General features: G+C 40.1%; 1 protein-coding gene across 1 annotated transcript in view; it reads left to right on the top strand.

Annotated features, from left to right (window-relative positions):
• Positions 1–11,529, top strand: part of LOC102761448 (chromosome unknown open reading frame, human C5orf51) — a gene marked incomplete at its 5' end in the record, with an annotated part of 22,665 nt that overhangs the window by 5,598 nt on the left and 5,538 nt on the right. Inside the window, 3 exons of the mRNA XM_015571002.1 lie at positions 5,730–5,836; positions 9,008–9,151; positions 10,622–10,753. Coding sequence (XP_015426488.1) covers positions 5,730–5,836; positions 9,008–9,151; positions 10,622–10,753 — 383 coding nt within the window. The remainder of the gene's footprint in view (positions 1–5,729; positions 5,837–9,007; positions 9,152–10,621; positions 10,754–11,529) is intronic.

The following is an 11,529-nucleotide window of genomic DNA, read 5'->3' on the forward strand; positions in this document are numbered from 1 at the left end:
AAAAAAAGATAATAAGTAAATAAATAAAATGTTTGCTTATCAGGGATTTAAAAGGAGATATAAATCAAAGTGTAGCTTTTAATGGATTCTTTGCAAGTCAAGTAGCAATTACTTGTAATGTTTTCTAGGTGTTCTGTTAATTTGTACTAGGATTATTAAGATTGGTACGGTTGGAACTTCTAATAATGTACTCTATCTTTAAATGTCATGTCCCCAACAAAGCGCACAGCTTGGAAGCTACCTGGTATTGCAGCAATAGTGCATGCTTATTAGAATTGGTTTATTTGGCAGATACATCTTGCGGGTAATACGGATAGTATTTAAAACACTAAAGGAAACAGTATAAAACAAGGCTGCCCATGCGGTAGGGGAAAAGATGAATTACCCTGGGGAGTAGAGCAGGAGAAATAGTTTCTTGTAAGACAAAATGAGACCAGGAAAACCTAAATGGCACAACTGTCTTTCTGTTCTGTTCCTGGATGAATTTATTCTAGAGCTTAAATTATATAGTTCTTATTATTTAAGACCCCTCTAATGATCAGGCCTTTAATTTTTCAAGCTCTTTTTACACAGATCAGCTCTTAATTACCATCCTGCCTACAGGGCAGTGGTTCTCAACCTTGGCTGCACATTAGAATCACCTGGGGATCTTTTTAAAATCCTGATGTCTGGGCCTCATCCTCCGGAAATTCTGTTTCTTTGTTACTAATGTTGTGGCCCCACCCCATCACAAAGAAACAGAATTTCTGAAGGATGAGGCCCAGACATCAGGATTTTAAAAAGATTCCCAGGTGATTCTAATGTGCAGCCAAGGTTGAGAACCACTGCTATAGGAGATCAGACTCCTCTCCCCTCTCCTCCTTTCCCCTCTTCTCCTCCCTCCCCTCCCACTCTCCCTCTCCCCAAACTCAAAAACTGAATTGCCGCCCTAGTCTGTTTGGCTCGGTGGATAGAGCATCGGCCTGCAGACTGAAGGGTCCCAGATTCAATTCCAGCCAAGGGCTCATGCCCGGGTTGTGGGCTTGATCCCCAGTGGGAGGTGTGCAGGAGGCAGCCAATCAGTGATCCTCTCTCATCATTGATATCTCTATCTCTCTCTCTCCCTCTCCCTTCCTCTCTGAAATCAATAAAAGAAGTATATTTTTTAAAAAATGAATTGCCAATTGCTTTTTCAGATGAACGTAAAAAGTCACATTAGATAAAAGTTTTGTTCAGCTTGGGTTTACACAAAGCCCTCTAGAAATCAGTGAGACTGAATTCTTGTCTCCCTCCCCAGTGAGGTCCTCCTCCAGAGTCCTGAGTCAGTAAATGCCCTTCCATTGGCCAAGTAGCTCCTGACGGAAACCTGGGAGTTATTCTCGCTATCTCTTTCTCCTTCACCTCTCACCTCGAATCCTGTCACCAAGTGCTATTGGCTCTACTCATGTAGGGCATCAAACGGATTCACTTCTCTCCGTTTCCACTGTCCCTATGACCACCTAATTGAATAAATGAATTGGCCGTGGCCAGAAGACAGGGTCAATTAATATGGACATGGCCAGTGGGGGCTCACTCTGCCCCGACGGGTTCATTTCCATGGTTGTGAGTGAGGCATTCCCCTCAGGAGATAACCTGTGCTCTTCAGCCTCACCATGCTCTAAGTCCCCCCACACCAGCAGCAGCCTTCTTTCATTCCTGCAAACTACCTAGCTCTCCCCAAACTCAGAGTCTTCGCACATGCTGTTCACGGTGCCTGCTATGTTATTCTCCACTGTGCTGGTTATAGACTTATTGACCCTCAGCTCCCAATTTATTTTTATTTTTTGCTTGTTTTATGAAAAATCTATCTGGTCCTTTATATGTATTTTTCCTTTGTCAGCAGACACCATGTCAAGCTTTGTCAGTAGAGGGAACTAGAGAGACACCGCAGGAGGCCAAAGGTCTTCCTAGGTCTTGTTTCCTTTCTTGGCGGCTCCCGCACTCATGCCGCTTCCCTGGCACCCTCGGGGCAGTTTTGTAGCAGAGTGCCTCGTCACCGTGGGCAGCTTTCCCAGCACTCTGCAGATGCAGAGTTCTGGCAAGTTCCAGAAGGTGGAGTTCCAGCAAGTTCCACAGGTGCAGAGTGCAGGGACTTCCCTGCCACCCAGCCACCAACAGCCATGAGCTCTCCTCCCATGGGGTCTGGATCTCTAGCTCAAGGGTGTTCCTTATCTTGCTATTCCTCTGTGTTACTTCTTACTAGCCAATCCATTTTGACTCCAGTTCCCCCTTATAGTTAATAATTCTTTATATCAAATGTCCTTGTTCCAATTCCATATGGTTTCTCTCTTCTGATTGGATCTCCAGACTGATACACACCCTCGCTCTTCACCTGGCTAATTTTATTCATCCGTTCGATTTTAATATCATTTTCTCATCTCTCAAATCAAATCATATCCCTCTCCTTTTTATTCACACCTTCCACAATTCTAAAATTACATATTCATTGTGTGACATTAAGCCTTTGCCTCCCCTGACTTGATAATAAGATCTAGGAGGGTAGTGATCACCTTCATTTACTGCTATAATCCCAGTGCCCATCATAGTGCCTGGCCCAACAATGGTCATTAAATGAAAAGAGAAGTAAATCTTTAATGAGGTCCTATTATATGCAGGTTGCTGGTGGCAAATTAAAAAAATAGAACTCAATTCTTGTTCCACAGGAGGGTGACAAATTTATATGAGAAAATAAGACCCATACACACAAAAAACAGTAAAGGGAAGTTTCCAAAAGAATGACATAAGCTGTAAGTAATAGTGATTCAGAGACAACTGGAAACTCTTTTTAAAAAAGATTTTGTGTCTTATAAACATCCTGGGAAGTCAATTTCTTCTTAGATAATTGGATTTTACCCATTATACTAGTATAGAAGTGGGGAGGAAAGTGGAACAAATGAGATCAGTTATTTTAGAAGGTAGTTTTGGTAGATTCATAGGGAGTTATTAATTTCTTTCAGAAGTTTTAAAATGTAGCATATTTTATTTTTTCTATTCATGTAGGTTTCCAAAAATAAAAATAAATAACTATAAAATTGGAGAAAACTGCTCGTGTTTCTTCTTTCCTAGGAAGTGCTTTCTCTAGCTTTAAGCACTTTCTTTCCTGTGCATTGGTAAGGGCTGGCTGTTATCTGTTTATATCCTTGCGGGGGGTGGGGGGACAGTCTTCTAAAGGTAGGTAATTACTTTGGCATGATCTTGGACCAGTCACAGAATCATGTGTTCTAGGATTGGGAGTGGTTAATAGTTGCATTCTGTCCAGTTTCTTCATCTGGAAATGAGGGCTGCATTGTATTCTCACAGGTCTCTTCCAGCTCTCTCCGAGGACATGCACACATGTGAGCCTTCAGTTGAGCAATAATTCCCAGTGCCAAGTATGTTTCTTGCTGAAAGTTTGTCATTGTTTAATGAGTCAGTAGAATTGTAAATTTTATTTAAAATATACAGTGAGGTTTGGCATTTTGAGGTGTTGAATGCTCCTTAGTTTTGCATTCTGTCCCAGGCAGTCAGGACACAGAATTAATACAGGATTCCTGTTCCCTATGTTTAAGGTGAATCGGAGGAGGAAACCGGTGTTAAAACATCAGTTAGAAAGGCTTTTGGTGATTCACTTATAAAACACAATACACCATTTCCCTATATTTAGTGTAAATAAATAAAAACACTGCCTTCCATAAGAAATAAGATAGAATGGAGATTTTTCAAGATGTACGGTGTCAAATTGCAAAACGAAAAAACTAAGTTAAAGATTTGTTTGATCATAGGCTTGAAAACAGGGAATGCAAAATGAAAGTTAGACTCGCTAAGAACTTTGAAACTCACAGTGGAGGATGAACTTTGCGCACAGTGGGCGCTTTAGATCTATAACAATAAATCTAAACGTCAAACAATAAGAATGTTTGCAAATGCAAAATGTGGGTACTATTGAACGCGAGACCGTTAAAGAACTTTGAATGTCAGCTTAGCCAATGCAGATCAGAAATGAAACAAACCCCGCTGCTCAAATGAAGATTTGGAAAAGCGACACTCAACTTCCACTAGGGCTTGGAGCTCCGCAGCCAATTACCTCTCGGAGACTAGGATGAGCTGCAAGGGGGCCATCGGGCTTTCCATTTCTGACCAGATTATAGTCAGGCATCCTCCTCACTGCAAGACCAAAATTCCCAGACTTCCCTGCGGGCTCTACTGAGTACGGCTGCAGCTCGGGGTAGGGAGGCGCGAGCCAGGTACCACGCATCACCAGCCCGCCGCCCGCCCGCCAGCTGCTGCCAACCTCCTCCCGGCTCCCCGCGGAGAGAGCTGGCTTCCCATTGGGTCAGCCTGGGGGCATGGACGTCTCCGATTGGTTTAGAGGAGGGCGGGGCAGAGGTGTGTCCCGACGGCACACCCGCCCCTATAGCCTGGCCGCTCAGGATTATGGGAGGGAGGATTCTCCGAGAAGGAGGAAATATCCCCGCGTCAGTGATGGATATGGAACACTTGAATTACAAGCAAAGAGCACGTTAAAACAACATGGGGAACATAAATACAATGAAAACACGTTCAAACAGTTGTTACATAACCAGTTCAGTTTTTACGTTTTATGTTCCCATCAATCTGTTGGCGTTTTCTTACGTTTCTCTTTAGAAAACGTAGGAATACAAGTTAATAGAGTCACATCGCCTTAAGCGAAGGCGTTGGCGTCGGGGCTGCGATTGTGACACCCGCGTGCGACTCGGTCAGATCAGTGCTGCTTGCGGTGCATTGGCTCGGGAGCCCCGGACCTGGGCAGAACCCGGGAACAGGGCCCACGAAAGTTTGCAGGTTCGCGCTGGTGACAGCACCCAGGCCGTGGTGCTGCGCGCAGGAAAGAGCTAGGCCGGTGCAGCAGTAACACTTCTGTTGCTTCGTCTTCAGTTTCTGTCTTATCTGGGATTCGCAGCTCAACTGTAAACGGTCTTCTGCGGAAGGGCTTTGCATTGGTTCTTGCACACACATCACCTCGGTTCTCACAGGGTCCCCTCCGGATCAGAACACTTTTAAACAACAGCGGTTTCCTTAAGAAGAAAAAAAAAAGTAGAGAATTGCCTCGACTTCTGAATTTAAGTCCAGTTCTCTTTCATGACTTCTCTGCTGCCTGTAGATTTTATGTTTTTTTCTTTTTGAGTCTTGAGCCTTTATTACAATGCAGATCGGCTTTTAAGTTCTTGTGGACTCGCTGTCATCGCACTCAGGAAGTGGTAGTGGGACATTGACCCCAGTGATTGAATAAATAGTTGGTAGGTTTGTTGACTAGGGTCTATCTATGATGAGATAGCTCTAGTTCTAGTTAAGATTATTTGCGGAATTTTTTTCCTATGGGTGTGTTCTTCAAAATCCACAGAATACCCAGAAGCCAACTTCTTTTTCGGTGTGGTAAGTCAATCCCAGGATGCACATCAATAGTTAGTTGGTTGATAGTAGAGGCTATTACTTGCAACTGTATCTAAGATACTTCTAAATAAGCTACTTAGAAAGTTTTCAGTCTAGCTTTCCAGAATAAATTTCCATGATAAATTAGTTTAATTAGGATTAGGCATTATGTTATATTTGTTTTACATAAACTATTATTGCTGTCATGCTCTTCTCCAGTGCCAAACAAAATTTTATTTAATCATTTAAGGTCCATAACTTTTTTTGTTTAAATATCAGTCTGAAATTATGTTAAATAATCAACATGGTTTTCTCTCTTACAGATCACTTTTTAATTCGGGCCTCTGCAGCTCTAGAAAAATTGAAACTCTTGTGTGGAGAAGAAAAAAAGTGTTCAAATCCATCGAATCTACTAGAACTTTACACACAGGTACTAAGACAGATGTGGTTTCTGACATGTTATGGGGCAAATTGCTTAATTAGAGGATCGATTCCAATGTTTAGGTCTAATAAAATCATTTTATTCTCTATTTCAAGTGTTTGATTTTGTTCAAAAACTCTATGTACAAATATACAGACTTGAAACTTTGAGGAAGTATGCAAAGAAGATTTAGTAGATGTGTATTGATAAGAAAAGTAAGGAATAAAATCTTGCAGATAACAGAATTGCTTCCCTTTATAGGTAATTAAGCAAAACAGGACTATGTCCAATTTTGAAGGTTTTAAAGGTTATTCAGAAGAAATCGAGGATTCTAAAGAGCCCCAGTTATTTTTCCCCCCTGAAATTCTCCTTTCCTTAGGATTCTGAACATGACTCCCTCTGTTATTATCATGCACATCTGTAAGATTGTTCTGTTGCCCCTTTCCCTTTTTTTCTTTTGCTTTGTTTCAAATTCAGGCCTCTGTATGGACAAGATCTGTTTTCTTGGTTTTCTCAAACACTGCTGAGGCAAGTTGACATTAAACATTATTTCATTACTAGAGGCCTGATGCACGAAATTCGTGCAAGAGTAGGCCTTCCTTCCCTCGGCTGCTGGCTTCCCTCTAACAGGCTTCCCTCGATGCCCCGGCTTTGTCCGGAAGGTCGTCCGGAAGGACATCTGGTCTAATTAGCATATTACGCTTTTATTATAGATAGTAACTAACATTCCTACAACATCTTATAGTTAATAGAGTGCTTCGTATGCCCTTAGATATAATACAGATGAGTGCTTATAGAAAGTAGAGTAATTGGTGGCTACAAGAGTAGTGACGGGGAAGTAATTATTACATAGGGAACATAGTCAATAATATTGTGATGAGCCCTGACTGGTTTGGCTCAATGGATAGAGTGTCGGTGAAAGGTCCCAGGTTCGATACCGGTCAAGAGCATATACCTTGGTTGCGGGCACATCCCTAGTAGGAGGTATGCAAGAGGCAGCTGATCGATGTTTCTCTCTCATTGATGCTTCTAACTATCCTTCTCCCTTCCTCTCTGTAAAAAATCAATAAAGTATATTTTAAAAAAAATATTGTGATGACTATGTATGGTGCCAGTTAGGGTACTGGAAATATGTAAAGTTTAGGATTAACAACTAAGCTGTACACCCCAAACCAATACATAACAAAAAGAAAAGAAACAGAAAGCAGCCCTTACCGGTTTGGCTCAGTGGATAGAGTGTCAGCCTGTGAACTCAAAGGTTCCAGGTTCGAATCCGGTCAAGGGCATGTACCTGGGTTGTGGGCACATCCCCAGCAGGAGGTGTGCAGGAGGCAGCTGATCAATGTTTCTCTCTCATCGATGTTTCTAACTCTCTATCCCTCTTCCTTCCTCTCTGTAAAATATATTTTTTAAAAAAAGAAACAGAAAGCAGAGTAAACTTGGTTAACCTTCAAGTGTACATTTACAGCAGTTAGATGCCCGGCACTGTGTTTTCTGATTGGAGGAACATAAGTTGGCTTCCGCCTTCAAACGTCATGGTCAAATGAGTCTGTGACAGCTACTCACAAACCCCAAAGAACTGTTGTGACTTGGCAGAACTTGCCCTGGCTTTCTTTCCTTTCAGAAGGCTCCCAGCTTGTGTCATTTCTTTCACATGAGAGAGTTTTAAACATCTTAATTTATTTCTAAGAATATGGCAAAAGGCCCTAGATTTATAGTCCCCAGGCTTCCTTGGATCCCACTTATGGCTCTGAATCAACAGGTCACTTTTCTTAGGATGATCTCCTTCCTGGCTTAACCTCCACACAAGAACGTTTATCACTTAAGTAGTGCTGTGTGCCAAGTAATGTTCTAAGTCAGTGGTTCTCAACCTTCCTAATGCGGCGACCCTTTAATACAGTTCCTCATGTTGTGGTGACCCCCACCATAAAATTATTTTCGTTGCTACTTCATAACTGTAATTTTGCTACTGTTGTGAATCGTAATGTAAATATCTGTTATGCAGGATGTATTTTCATTGTTCACGACCCACAGGTTGAGAACCGCTTTACATATGTCAATTCATTTTATCTTCAAAGCAAAGAACTTTGAAAGTCATTTAGTCCAATTCATTTTACCAATGAAGAAACAGGCTTAAAAATATAAATTGACTTGTCCTTTGATTAGGTGATTAGTGGTAGAACTGATACTAGAACACAGTTTTGTTCATCTTAGTCCAATAGGTTAAAAAAAAAAAAAAGGATTGGGTAGTTTTAAAGTGCTTGAACAGAGCGTCTTGTATTTAAGAATGCTGGGGTCTTAGTGTTTGAATTGCATAATGTTGGTGATATGCTGCCTTTAGTGGGTTGAATCCGCATTTGGGAAAACAAATCCTTTGAAGATTCAGTTTACAAAACTAGAGGTAGGGATCTTAACTTGATACAGCAGCCATTTAGAAAATGTCCAGAGTATATATGTATAAATAGCAAAGAATATATAATTATACTTGTCATAATATTGTTTATGACTTACTTACCTGAATTAAAATATAAAACTCCCTTTTATTTTTTGAGGGAAGGAAGGTCAGCATTAATTTAATATTTTAGTAAAATAGCTATGAAGTTTTTCATCTTGGATTATGTTTTCAGCTAGACATTTTGCCTACTTTTCAAATTTAAACATTTATTGATTGATTTTAGAGCAAGGGAGGGGAGGAGAGAGAGAAGAAATAAGACATTGATTTGCTGTTCCACTTGTTTATCCATTCATTCATTCATTGGTTAATTCTTGTATGTGCCCTGACCAGGGATGGAACCCACACCGTGGCTTTTAGGGACTATGCCAGGGGTACTCAAACTTTTTAAACAGGGGGCCAGTTCACTGTCCCTCAGACTATTGGAGGGCTGGAAAAAAACTATGAACAAATTCCTATGCACACTGCACATACCTTATTTTGAAGTGAAAAAACAAAATGGGAACAAATACAATATTTGTATTTGCATGTGGCCCGCAGGCCATAGTTTGAGGACCCCTGGACTATGCTCTAACCAACTGAGCTATCTGGCCAGGGCCTCAAATTTAAATAGTGCACTAGAAAATTTAAATGTCTAATAAAACATCTGTACATATGTAAAGTTAAACTGTAAGAGTTATTCAGGTAGAAATCATTTACAGCTATTGTTTTCTCTTGTACATCATCAGGCTATTTTGGACATGACATATTTTGAGGAGAACAAGCTAGTAGATGAAGATTTCCCTGAAGACTCTTCCCAGAAAGTGAAAGAGTTGATCACTTTTCTTTCAGAACCAGAAATTTTAGTTAAAGAAAATAATATGTACCCAAAAGTAAGTTTTACACTCGTGAATGATGGTGAAGCTGCTAATTCTTGCTGTATGGACTGCTGGTTAGAGTCTGTGTTTTTTCTTCTTGACTATGTCTGTGTCTGTTTTAAATTAAGATTGAAGGAGGGATTACACTTCAGACCAGTGTCACACCTAAAGTATTATATTTTCTAAATATGTTTCAGTATACTTTCCTGATGTAATTGTATTGTAATTACAGTGCCTGATCATTTTCTAAGCAAAGATACTTGCTATTTCTGCTTCGTTTACTTTTGCAGACACTGCATTTTTTTTTTAATTGATTTTTTACAGAGAGGAAGGGAGAGAGATAGTTAGAAACATCGATGAGAGAGAGACATCGATCAGCTGCCTCCTGCACATCTCCTACTGGGGTTGTGCCCGCAACCCAGGTACATGCCCCTGACCGGAATCGAACCCGGGACCTTTCAGTCCGCAGGCCGATGCTCTATCCACTGAGCCAAACCGGTCCTGGCTGCATTTTCTTGAGGGTCTGCATTTTCCAAGTAATTTAATGACCATATCCCTTGTTGTTTTACAGTCTTGCTCCTTCCCCAACAGCTCCCCTTCCTCCCATCCTGGAGACAGGCACCCAAGGGTACTGCCTTAATCCCCTGACCGCCTCTATTCTTGCTGTATAACCTGTTGTATGCTTGTTACGGCATCCTATTTAGATGATTCCAAGATTTTTATCTCCAGCTATGGCTACTTTTTCAAGGAAATAATTCATCTTTAACCGTTTGACTGCTAAGGAGCGCTATTGCGCTCTTCTTATTTAAAACAAATTTATGTAAACAATTGGTATTTTTTAATTTTTGTTGTTGCAAAGCAATACAAGTGAGTTTATTGTATAAAAAGTGTTTTACATTTTTTCCCATACACGCGCAATTAGTGCCGCAGTTTTGGCATATGTCCGAAAAAATATGTCAGCATCCAAACGGTTAACTGCTTGCTGCTTATCTCCCCTTAGATATCTTTTGTGCTGTATGTGTTCATGAGGGGATGCTAATTGTAGAAACAAATACTCCCAAATTTTAAATGACACAACACAGTAAAAGTTTGATTAAGGTTGTTTTTGTGTATATCTTTTTATTATTTTATTCTAGCAATGGTAGAAATAGGTAAGATCTTGTTTCAAGTAACATGTAGTTCTAAAAAACTATCTTTTAAATCAGATTATTGAGTATTTATATTTTATATACATTAGAACTTGCTACTAAAATATTTAAACTATTTTCTAAAAATATTTATAAGTGGAGTAGTTATTTAATTTTCATGTAGCAATAGATGTCTGTATTTCTAATTGATTCAAAGTACAGCATTCCTGTGTAAATAGCTAAACGAAGAGAAAATGTTGTGAAATAAGTGTTTTTAATTTCTCAGTATTTTGAAATTTAACTTTATTTTTACAGACATCAAATTTCTCTTCTTAGCTCTGTCTCTGTTGTGTTTCAGCACTGCGATTTACTTGGGGACGAACTCTTGGAATGTCTCTCTTGGCGACGAGGAGCCCTACTTTATATGTATTGTCATTCTCTGACCAAAAGGAGAGAGTGGCTCACGAGGAAGTCTGGTTTGCTTAAAGAGGTAAGAAGGCATTCCTCAGTCCTTTTTGATTGTTAAGTTTATAGGTTCCTAAAAGCTGTCTTCGGTGTGGTGTAAAGACTATTGGAACCAAAGGGTCTTCATTCTTTGTCTTTTGCTTACTAGCTGTGTAATCGTAAACAAATTGGACTTACTGTGAATTAAGATAACAGGTGAAAGCCCTTTGCTTACTGGAAAGTTCTATAAGTTCATGATTTTTTTTTGTGTTTTTTTTTTAAAATATAAGGTAGACAAAATATATTATTTTTTAAGCAGAGTTTTTGGCTTGAAGAAAACAAACCTGGTTGTGAGCCTCTCTGTCAGCAGATCACTCATGAAGAACCCACGTGACTCTGCTGCTAGGAAACTGGTTCTGATTTGGTTTGACTCTCTGACCAAATCAATAAATCTCAAGACGGTCTTAGTATTGTGTCACTACGGAGTCTAACGGGTTGATTGTACCTATGGTTCATGGGGACCTGGAAATGAGAGGTCACCCTTTTAGGTGTAAAAATTTGAGAATATCATTTCTAAATTATAGTAAGTACATATATATTTTTAATAAATTGTTGAATACATCATTTTAAAAAATATATTTTTATTGATTTGAGAGGAAGGGAGAGAGAGAGAGAGAGAGATAGAAACATCAATGATGAGAGAGAATGCATTTGCTGCCTTCTGCACGCTCCCTACTGGGGATCGAGCCCGCAACCCGGGCATGTGCCCATGACTGGAATCGAAACTTAGACCCTTCAGTCTGTAGGCCGACACTCTATTCA

Source organism: Myotis davidii, unplaced genomic scaffold, assembly GCF_000327345.1.
Source record: "Myotis davidii unplaced genomic scaffold, ASM32734v1 scaffold348, whole genome shotgun sequence".
Classification (NCBI taxonomy): Eukaryota; Metazoa; Chordata; class Mammalia; order Chiroptera; family Vespertilionidae; genus Myotis; species Myotis davidii.